General features: G+C 41.1%; 1 protein-coding gene across 1 annotated transcript in view; it reads left to right on the forward strand.

The window, feature by feature from the left end:
* The window catches only part of LOC126336163 (RIB43A-like with coiled-coils protein 2), a 152,827-nt gene that overhangs the window by 109,235 nt on the left and 31,372 nt on the right, over positions 1-12,220 (forward strand). Inside the window, exon 5 of the mRNA XM_049999655.1 lies at positions 573-800. Within this exon, the coding sequence (XP_049855612.1) occupies positions 573-800 (228 nt within the window). The remainder of the gene's footprint in view (positions 1-572; positions 801-12,220) is intronic.

Raw genomic sequence — 12,220 nt, forward strand, 5'->3', positions numbered from 1 at the left:
TTTTGTTAATGCTATTAGATACACAGCAGCAATGGGCTATTCCCAGTGCCCTCCGCCCCCACTCCTTCCCAACCACACTGATAGGTGAATGAAACAACAATAAAGGGAAAATCCCAGTTTCATATTATGTATATACATATTATTTTAGTAAGTACATTATGTACGCATATATTATATTAACAACTAACCTGTGTATACCAGATAATACACTTTCCTGCCTCACTCACTATTTATGACGTTTAACATATTTTGAAGGAATTCTGATAAAATATGCTTTTAATCCAAGTTTCCTGTATGTTACTGAGAGCTTAGGAAATGTCATGTACAGCCCACAGTCCTTTCTTGCGGCTTGTTTATATTCATTCACCTTCAAGACAAGCTTCTGTATGTTCTGTTTGACATGCATTAGGCAAATTATACATACACTGTGGCAACATGGTTGGTGGTTGATTTCCTGGCTGGCAAATGACATACTCCCACCACAGGTTTCTGAGGCTTTTCATGTAAAAAAGGCTTTCAAAAAATTTCCGTGTGCGATGGTTGTACGTAACACGGGGACTATGTGTGGGCAGGCGGAGGAGCAGGAAGAAGAGCGCCGGAGGAACCAGCAGCGTGAGCAGGAGGACAACATGGCGGACATCCAGAACTGCCTCAACAGCGACCTGCTCACAGAGAACCCCGACGTAGCCGCCAGCAACCTCGGCCCCGAGCGCAAAGTCGGCTCCAAGTTCCGCGGTATGAGCGCTGAGCAGAAGCGCGCATTCATCGAGGGGCAGCACCAGCAGAGAGAGGAGAGGAAGGTGCGTATAGCCTCTGCAGACTAATCTAACTGGCGTCGGCATTAATATCGAGGAAATCTGTGTTGAAACTTCTTACGCAATAGTGTAGATTACACGGCAAATTGATTTGTAGAATACTTGCATTTGTATGGTTTTTCAAATTTGTTGTGTTGTGCTCCTGCAGACCCAGGTTTCAGTTCTGGGGGAGGGGTCACAGTTTGTTACTATATCTCTCCACTAAACATAACTTCCTGTCCCTGCCCACTTTTTACTTGTCACTCTTTCGTGCTGGGCAAGTCATGTCAGAAGCGTATTCTCCCGTAATTAAATTACAAATAATTCCCATATCTTACTTCTAATCGAAGTTTTCGAGAGGTCTCCGTTAGCTGCAAGGCAAGTGATAGAACTGGGAACCCTTCTAAAATATTCCAAGCTGGGACTCCTCTCCCACACTCCAGCTCTGCTAGCATTTGGCTGTAATTTTTGGATTTTATTGCAATACAATGTTCATGGGTTTCCTGTCATATAATATCACTGTAAGAGCACAATGTTTCGGAAATACCACTTTCTCTTTCTGTCTTTTTTTTTGAAGTGCTGGTGTATCACAGTCCACCTCTTTTTGTGGGTTTCAGTAGTGGATATTTAAATGTCACTGTTGGAAATCCCAGTTCAGAAATCTCTGACCGTCTGAGTGACACATAAGCGCAAATAGTGCACTGTGGCTGGTGTACTCTGTGACTGAAAGATTCCAGAGAGACTCAAGTCGAAACTGCACAGATCTGTAATCCATTCAGCTGTACTATATGGTGCCAAATGGTGGTTTTCAACCAAAGAAGAGGAACAGTGACTTGCTATAAAGAAAATAAAGATTCTCAGATGGACATCTCGATTAACGCTGCACAGTCTTGTCACAGATCACGAGGTTCGCCAATTATGTGGAGTAACACCGACATTAGGCAAGATGAAAGAAAGCGCTCTGTGATGGCACAGGTATGTTCTTAGGGCAGACAAAACTGCAGTCGTAAAGACTGGTTTTAGATTGAGAGTAACAGGTAAACAGCCAATAGGATGACCTAGGCAGCGATGGCTTGAAATGGTGCATGGAGAGCTCAAGATCTTGCGCCTGCATCATGATGAGACACTATATCATTTAAAATGGTTACAGAGAACCAAAACAGTAGACCCTCCCAGCATTCGGAACAAACACTAAGGAAGAAGAAGAAGATCAAGATGCAGGACACTGGTTGCTCCAAAACAGTTTAACAGCAACCTGGCCGATTTACATACCTGGCTTAGCTGAGGAGATGAGAAATACATTTTCACAACTGAACATTTGCTGTTCCATTTATTTTCCTGCCCGAGCTCTACATGTGTATATGTTTACCGCAACATAGGGAGACACAATGTTGCATTGTTCAGTTAAAGGTTTTCTACGTTCGTGCACAATGTGATCGACCCCAGATGTACGAAGCCTAAGATTATCTTTCATGCTGCCCAGAAGATTGACACCTTTCTGAGATAGAGCGTAGTTGGTTCTGTTCTCTCTCATTGTTTGCTCCTTTTTTACTCTTATTATTATGTCTGTGTGCCACCAACGCATTTCTGACTTCTTCATCACTGCATCCGTTGAAAGAAAAAGTGCTTTTTGGGCAGTCCGGCTCCATCAGTTAGTTGCTACACTCATATATTTTCTTTGTCGGGACGGGGAAATTAGTCTGAATCAACTGATATTTGCCCCAGGACCTACAGCGTTGAGAAGCCCCTGGCACACAAAGGAAATAAACAACAGAAAAGGAAAAATTAAATGGGGGAAATTATCTAAAAATAATGGTTCAAATGGCTCTGAGCACTATGGGACTTAACTTCTCAGGTCATCATTCCCCTAGAACTTAAAACTACTTTAACCTAACTAACCTAAGGACATCACACACAACCATGCCCGAGGCAGTATTCGAACCTGCGACCACAGCGGTCGCGCGGTTCCAGACTGTAGCGCCTAGAACCGCTCGGCCACCTCGGCCGGCCAAAATGATCAAAACTGATCAGTGAAGTGGAGTTTTTTCCTATAGTAAAGTAATGAGAGCTTGTTTTCGGAATCATTCCGATGTAAAGGTAAGCACATCATTAAGTAAACTTTCTAGCAGTCGATGCTGTGTTCAGTGCGACCGCCGGATGGAGTGGCCGTGCGGTTCTAGGTGCTGCAGTCTGGAACCGGGCGACCGCTACGGTCTCAGGTTCGATTCCTGCCTCGGGCATGGATGTGTGTGATGTCCTTAGGTTAGGTTTAATTAGTTCTAAGTTCTAGGTGACTGATGACCTCAGATGTTAAGTCCCATAGTGCTCAGAGCCATTTGAACGATTTTTGATAGTGCATTGTCGCCATACACTTTCACCAAGCTAGCAAGGATTGTTGCAGAATTATCCCCCTTCAAATACGGAAAATGTATTACCAAGTGGCTCCCTAGAACTGAACTGTTAGAGGTTACTGGAATTAGAGCTGCAAATATGTTAATGCTTCTCGCTGCCGTATTTGGCGATCAAACGATACTGTACGCAATAGGCTAGGCACTATAATCATCAGTGTTTAATGCTGTGTTTAATTTCGATGATAAGTCATTTGTAGTAGTGAGTATGAATTGTACATGACCCTTTATGCCATTGTGTACTTCCTTATCCGCTTTCATTCAAACAAGACTCTCACAGAAGTGGCTGATCGGAGCAGTTATTTTGACAGAAGATAGAAGACTGTGAACAACTTTGGACTCATATGCAGTTGTTTCCGTTCACTACCGACCTTAGCTCTGACAAGTTACATTGTGGTCAAACCAGTCTTAATGACGGGGAATGCAGTGGCGGACCATCTCACTGAAAGATCCAGATATTGTAATAGAAGTTGACACCATGGTTCTTGAAGACTGGTCTACACAAACAAAGTGATAGTGGAAAAAGTGAAATCAGTTACACATAAGTTTCCAACATCTTGCGTGACATTTTGATTTGAAAATGACAAATGGTGGCACCTCCTTAATTTTGTGACTGCTCATATGAATTCAAAAAGCCTGCCGAATTGAGGTAGCAATGGAAATGTTGCACCTGTGGCAGGCCAATTCAGATTACTTACTGAGTTGCGTAATTACTATGGATAAAACTGGGTATGTCACTTTGACCCCAAGACAAAGAACAACAATGGAAACGTGTGAATTTACTAGCGGTGAAAAAGGCAAAGTACAAACCATCATTGTGCAACGTGATGCTCGGCTGTTACGTAGCTGCATTCACTACATATAGTGCGTCCACACCTTTGATACTCAAAGCTAAACAAACAAAACGGGATCAGTTCATCATGGAAGAGTGTCCACAATTTCTTCAGTAATTCCATTTCCTGCGGAAGCCACTCATTGGTGATTATATCCCATACGATACCAAATTGCGAAGATGTTGAGTGCTACATTTCCCCACTATTCCAGATAACATCAGAAATTTTCTGTTGGATACCATGTGATTTAGTGGGCCAGTTGAGTTGTGTTCATCAGACCAGGAATGTAAGCATGCAATACTGTGAACATGGTTGTTGTCAGTAGGAGTGCCCACAGCATACTCCGCATGAAATGTAGAAGAAAGAGCAACACTTGGTGACCAGGAATGTTGAATAGGCCCAACATACAGTACCATAAAATCCCTAAAACATCACGCAATCACCTCCAGCCTGTACTGCATCCTCCACTCGATGTGGGTCAAATGCCTCCTTGGGATGTGAGTACCCTCAGTGCGTTGCACGAATTGAACGAGGCCAAATTGCAGCTTGTCAGATCACACTACAAATCTTCAGACAGCTAGTGTCTAGTTCCTTGTTATGTGGTCTAATGAAGATGTACAGCTTGATGTACCTCTGCTTGCAAGGCATCTGTGGAGCGGCAGGTAAATTATTGTTGCCATTCACAAGAGCCTGAAAAATATGTTTGTTGTCAGCCAGAAAGCGATGGAGAACAATTTGACCTTAATTTCCAGTCTGCAAGTCCCCGTTACTCATTGTGTTCACTGAAAGAAAATGTTCCTATTTGCTATTTACTCAGTGGGATCGGGAATTATGACTATAAATAGAAGTTTTGAGATGCAACTAATTAATATATTCAGTATAAGTTCACATGCACAAACATAATAGTATTTCTGATAATAATAATGATAATGTCCCTATCAGAAACAGCACTATTAGCAATTCGGAGGCGACCTCTACAGGAAGTTCCAAGTACAATGGTCTGTCACCTTGACTAATAATCACCAGAAGTTAACTGCTCACCTTAAAAGTGGAAAATAAACTCGCCACTTGCAACGCGGTTTTGTCTACATTACGGACAGCATACAGTTACTCCATGAAATCTAACTGATCGAGGATGGTGTACAATACTCACGAGTTCACTTCCTACTTTTACCGAAAACGCTTTAGGTAGCAGCCTGGCTGTGACGTCATCCAAGGGACAGCGTCTGCAAGCGTTTGACTGACATGGACGACATATTAATAGCTCTTTCACTGCATCTCTGACCATATTTATATATGGGTGCAGCGGACCGCCAAACAGAACATCTGCTGTCAGCTAATTAAGAACTCTATCATTCAGCAATTTACAATCTTATTAGTTTTTATATGAATGGAATCAAGTTGGCTGTAGTTACAGAAAAAGTTTAAGCGTGACAGCATTCAAATTTTGTCGACTAGAATTTTTAGAATGGAACCGACACTGGAACATGACCTCCGATCTGCGTCCTTTAGATTTCTTGTAATGATTGTTATTTACACTAAACTTGGTGCAGTTGTATTATTTAATGAATTTAATCAGGTGTTGTAACTAAAAATTTCTATGACAAATACAAATGATGGTTAATCTATTAGGAATACGGACGATTTCGTTCCAAATGTAGTTAAATTACTTGAATACTACCAAAGGTAGATTATAGGTGTTACATTTTTAATGGTTTCATATCAGACTGAGGCTACATACGAATTTTCATCTTTCTCAGTCTAATATTTAGCGCCTTCAATTGTTCGTGAAAACGCCGATTTTGACCAAAATATTGCACCAGTCAAGTTGAGACTTGTAACTTTTGATTGTGTCATACGTTTGCACATTCTGAACAAGTTGTGGCTTCCTAGCTTCATTATGTAGTGCCACGTATTTTTTTCTTACAGTAATATATTTAGCAAAATTTATTCATCTGATCATTCTGAGATTTGACGATTTTTAACACTAGTAAATTGAAGCATACCTGAAAAAGATTGGAAATTTTATATTAATTTTTAATTTCATTCTTAGATTATGGCGCAATACTTCGTATGTTACGCACAGGTGCGTTATGACAATGTGGCGCTAGTAGCAGTGAACTGGGGTAAGTCTCGGTACACTCGCTAGCCTCGTAGCCTGTCTATCTCTCACAATGATAGGTCGCTTGTTTCGCCATAATCTGATTCCAGCTGTCCTTTGCATGCAATTCAGAACCCTATGTTCATGTGTTAACTGACTGAGGTGGACCTGCATTCACTGACAGGAAAAGTTGTTGATGAATTAAAATTTATTCTCGTCGACAAGCTGTGACACTTGCCTCTGTTCCCAGTCCATGGTTGCAAGCGATACACTATTTTATTCATGGTGTGACAATGAGCACATAAAAACACGATAACTCCTTTCTGACATGATAGCTTCTTGCTGCATTTCTGTGATGTCTCGATATCACCCTATCTGACTGTGCTGATTCCATTTAACTCACTAGCACATGCACACCATTTCATGACCTCTGCTACGACTCATGCCACTAGGAAAGGTCACATGATTGCCTGGTACTTATTCTATACCATCTATCATCAAACTTTTTTGCTCAAGAGCCAATACTAGCTTGGCCCGCACCTCGGGCTGCATACATACCGATCTCCTAATTAATTGGTAACCTACATAAATTAGTGTGTTATGAGACACCAATAGACTATCTACAGTAAGGGTATGATAAACTATCACCTGGCCCCCAAGTACTGGTCGTTTAAAGTCGGCACCATTTAGAACACTTTGCGTCAACTTTCCCTGTATCAGATTACTGCCATCCTCGGCGACCCCAAAGTGGTAACACTGTAAATGCCTGACAAAGTGTTGTTGTATTACCTTTGTGGGCAGCTGATTAAAATATTAATAATGTAGTAATTGTATTTATAATTACAAACATTACACAATATGAGACATGATTATAAATGAATAAAAAGATTTTCTGTATCGCGTCACATCATTATAAAACACAAAAGCAACCAAATTGCTGAACTGACTAGCTACGGTCCTCTCCAAGGTGGTTAACTGCTTGATACTGGTGAATGTCTTCCCAAATATACAGGGTGTCACATTTATCTTGACCACCCTAAATACCGTAACTGTTTCTCCAGATGCAAACTACAAAATGTTTCACGCAAATATTCTTTAGCAATCAGTGGAACATCAATCAGGATGATTGCCATTGTTGTAGCTTTGTTTTTTATGAAGATATGAACAGCGGTATGACTTTTTTTAAATGGCATCCTGAATTTTTTATTCGATAATTCATTTCCTCTCCTAAAGATCTATTCAAAAATATATCACAGTGTACCATTCACTGAAACACAACGTTATTAATCACATAACACAACACTGACTTTGGTCCTGGAATCACAAACTTGTCCATTTGCTGGAGTTGTCAGAAAACAAATGAAAACCAAATAAAAGCATAACATTCAAAGGTGCTCAAGTGGTGACCCTGAACACCAATAAACTGGTTCACTCGTTGAATGAAAGAATTATTTATTGCTTCCAGCGTTGCCTGCTGAAGAGAATTACAAGCAAGCATGATACGTTCCTACATGTCCTCTGGAGTTGTTGGAATATCGCGATAGACAACGTCTTTGATGCATCCCCAAAGAAAAAAGTCCAGACGATTTAAATCAGGAGACTAGCAGGCCAAGTAACTGTTCCTCCTCGACCAAACCCTCTGGCAGGATACCTTCAGTTCAGAACATGATGTGCACACAAGGAATTATGTGCTGGACATCCATCGTGTTGATACACATAAGCATTCTGGTTCTTAGCGGCACTTCATCCTGAAGAGGAAGAAGAATTCATCTGAGGAAGATGGCATATGCCGTGCTGTTTAGACTACCATTGATGAAATAAGGGCCAATAATTGTAGTACTAAGCATCCCACACCAGACATTAACTCTCCATTGATGCTGATGTTCCACCTGTCTAAGCCATTGTGGGTTGTCGCTGGACCGATAATGCATATTCCTTGTATTTACCTGTCCTTTGTTTGAGAAGGAACATTCATCAGTAAATAGAACATTGGAGAAGTTTGGGTTGGTGAGGATTTGCTGCTGTGCCCACTGATAAAACTGTACACAATTGTGGAAACAATTCCCATGCAATTCTTGATGTAGGTAAACATGGTAAGGATGGAACCCGTGACATATAAGAATATGATGTACACTGGGTTTAGGAATGACAACCCCGTGTTCAAGCTGTCATGTGCTCACATGTGGATTCATAGCAATGGAAGCGAGAACAGCAACTTCGGCAGCTTCGTTTGTGCGAGTGATATGACGATTGCAATGTCGTGGGTCGAAACTTTCCATTTTCTGAAGCATCACAACAAGATGAGAAAATATCTATCAGGAAGGTGGGTTCTTGCCAGGATATTGCTCTCTGTACAGTTCCGCTGCCTGCGTAGCATTTTGCCTACCTTCAAGAATAACAATAAAAGAAACGTTATGTCGATGCAGTTTGTAGCCTTTGCTGTATGCCCCCTCTACACAACAGTGTTTAAAAGGACAAAACACTGTACAAAGTGTACATGTATATAAGAAAACAGTATTGCAATTACTGTTCTGCTAACTTACATTCCCCATAGATGAGTAGCATTTCTACCTTCTCTTCATTGGTGTACATTCTACTCACACAATTCTTCAACTGACGATGGATGACAGAGTGATGGGTGTGCATTCTACTTATGTTTACATTTGTCCTCTGTCAACGTCAGAACATGGATGTGTTCAGTTATCCTGAGTACCTGCTCTAAGTGTTGGGAGCATCAATGTCAATGTTGTGTTATGTATTTAATAACGTTGTGTTTCAGTGAATGGTACACTGTGATACATTTTTGAATAGGTCTTTAGGAGGCGAAATGAATTACCAAATAAAAAATATAGGGTTCCATTTAAAAAAAGTCATACCACTGTTTGTATCTTTGTATAAAACAAAGCTACAATGAAGGCAATCATGCTGATTGAAGTCCCCCTGATGACTAAATAACATTTGCTTGAAATATTTTGCAATTTGAATCTGGACAAACAGTTATTTAGGGTGATCAAGATAAATGGGACAGCATGTATACTGTCTGTTTTGGTTGTGTGGTGGCTACCAGCATCACATATCTGGGAGATCACTGGTTAATTTGAAGAGCGGTTGCTGTAAATAGGGATGGCAGTGCACTGAGCAATGGCACCCATATCCATGTGGAGGGGAGTCTATGACCCTCCCTCTCCAAGGAAACAATATAGTGGGTAGTCAGGTGTTTCTCTTCCAATAAAATGATTTTAAAATTGGCATTATGTACATTTTTAACACAGTAGGAACTCTTAACATTTTTATGTCTACTTTCAAGTTGGCACTCATCTTCCAAAATATTAAAAATACTCCATCCCCAGGTCTTGCCTCTTCCACCTGCACAATATTGTATGGACACACTTCATGGTGGGCTACTGTCTGCCTACTCTGGTGGCTACTTTAATGTTCTACGATGACATGGCTGAATACCCAAAATGATGCTGGACCTGGAAGCCAACAAACAATAACAAATGTTTACTAAATGTTTTGAATGTCATTTTTTGTTGAGGGCATTGTATTACAACAGCATTAATTTAATTTCATATTCCTTGCTACAACTGTGTACTGCATTTGAAGACGACTGTCTCTGTAATGTACATTCACGTATCCATGTTACTCCCATGTCAGAATTTATACTACAACAGTTGATCAGTACAAGTCTGCAGGCCCTTGCGTTGTCAGACAAACAATGAAATATTTTCGCTCTCACATCCTGTAAACTCTCAGTAGTCACACTCTCTACCCCTCTGCCAGTGAGATAAGTGGGTAACTTTATCTGGATCATGGCAGAATTAACCACATCTTAAAATATCACTGGCTCTGTAAGTATCACTGTTTGTTACTGAGCAGGAAAACCACATTCTTAAGAAGCTCTTGGATTAGGCTGTTAGTTGGCAGATGCATATTATTATAAAATGTAGCTCAGAACTGCAGGCTGCACAAACAACTGATTTGAGCCTGTGGCCCACAGTTTGGCAACACCATCTGAAGCACTCCAAAGAGGCCATTGTGTTCTTTACTTACATCTCATGGTTGTGAATTTCACAGTTCATCGTAAGTTCACTCTTGTTATTGACCCCAGCAAATTCCACTGAGGAATAATAAACACTTTGCATGTGAGCATTAGGATCCTAAGATCTGTGTAAAGGCCTGTTACTACAAGAATACTTTCTAAGCTTATCTGTATTGCTTCCTGAGTTAATACCCTTAGATAATATTAAGGAAAAGTATGCTGAGTACACTAGCAATTCTGTCTACAAGAGAGATTTCTGACTGCAAAGCAGGTGCAGATGAGCTTTTTGTTTAACTTATCAACATTCTGGAGCTCCCTCAGTTTGTGATCAATCTAAGTCACTAAGAAATTCACATGTGGAATTTAGTGTATGTATGATCTCTGCTTTTGGTACTTGTTAGTTATTATTTTCTTGGAATTGCAGAATATGACTGTTTGTAATATTAAGAGCTAAGCTGCTTCCTGTGAACCACTTGTATGACTGTTTGATTATTCTCCTGGCTGCTATTCACATTGATACATTTGGACCTTTTATCAGTAAATCTTTACTATTAGCAAACATCACAGTTTTTAAGTGGACTCCTACGCCTTTGGCCATTATTGTGAGTTAAGAACAGTAATATGCTAAGTACCAAAACCTGCAGAAGACCATATTTGATGTTACCCCATTGTGAATTTAGTTGTATTCCTCCGGTATCTTTTGTTAATGTTACCCTCTTTTTCTTGTTGTTGAGATATGACTTGATCATCAGAAGGCTTTTATTGTTGTAATGTTTTAAGCTATCTAGATGAATGATATGATCTGCACAAGCTAAGGAATTTGCAAGGTCACAGATAATATCATCAGGACATTTATCTTGTTTAGTTCTGTCAGAACTGAGTTCATGTTCGTATATTGCTTTTCCTGCAGTGAATCCTTATGGGAGCTAAACTGAGCTGTTGTTAAAAGGTTGCTATCAGGAAAACAGTTCCATATTTTGTTATAAGCTACCTTCTCAAAAACTTTTAAGATAAGAGGGAGCAGGGTGATAAGACTATAATTACAGGCCACATTCTTAGCCCCACTTATTAGTATTACAAACACTCACACTCATAAATTAAGGACAATGCAAACACATGGTGAAACAACACTCTGGTGGGCAGTTTTCGGGTTTAAATCACCTCGGGGTATGACCGTGCAGTGCATTTGACCTGCCGCCGTCGCACGGTGGCACTGGCAGCAGTCCACATGCGCAGAGGTGTGTTGGTGCAAGTCAGACTACGGTGCAGCGAGTAAGTGTGCAGACGTTTTCAGACATGCTAATGGTGACTTTGTGTTGAAAATGGCTCAAAGAACACATGTTGATGACGTTATGAGGGGTAGTATAGTAGGGCGACTGGAGGCTGGTCAAACACAGCAGGTTGTAGCAGGGGCTCTCCGTGTGCCACAAAGTGTGATCTCATGATTATGGCAACAATTCCAGCAGACAGCAAACGTGTCCAGGCGCTACAGTGCGGGACGTCCACAGTGTACAACACCACAAGAAGACCGATATCTCACAATCAGTACTCGCAGATGGCCATGGAGTACTGCAGGTAGCCACTGGAACAGTTGTTTCCAGACACACAGTCTACAGACGACTGAACAGAAATGGTTTATTCACCCGGAGACTTGTAAGATGCATTCCACTGACCCCTGGTCACAGGAGAACCCTTAAAGCCTTGCGTCAAGAACACAGTACATGGTCATTGGAACAGCGGACCCAGGTTATGTTCATGGACAAGTCCAGATATACTCTGCACAGTGATTCTCACTGGGTTTTAATCTGGTGTGAATCAGGAACCAGATACCAACCCCTTAATGTCCTTGAAAGGGACCTGTATGGAGGTTGTGGTTTGATGGTGTGGGGTGGGATTATGATTGGTGCATGTAAGCACCTGCATGTCTTTGATAGAGGAACTGTGACAGGTCAGGTGTATCGGGACGTCATTTTGCACCAGTATGTCCGCCTTTTCAGGAGTGCAGTGGGTCCCACCTTCCTCCTGATAGATGATAACACAGA

This window comes from Schistocerca gregaria, chromosome 2, assembly GCF_023897955.1.
Source record: "Schistocerca gregaria isolate iqSchGreg1 chromosome 2, iqSchGreg1.2, whole genome shotgun sequence".
Classification (NCBI taxonomy): domain Eukaryota; kingdom Metazoa; phylum Arthropoda; class Insecta; order Orthoptera; family Acrididae; genus Schistocerca; species Schistocerca gregaria.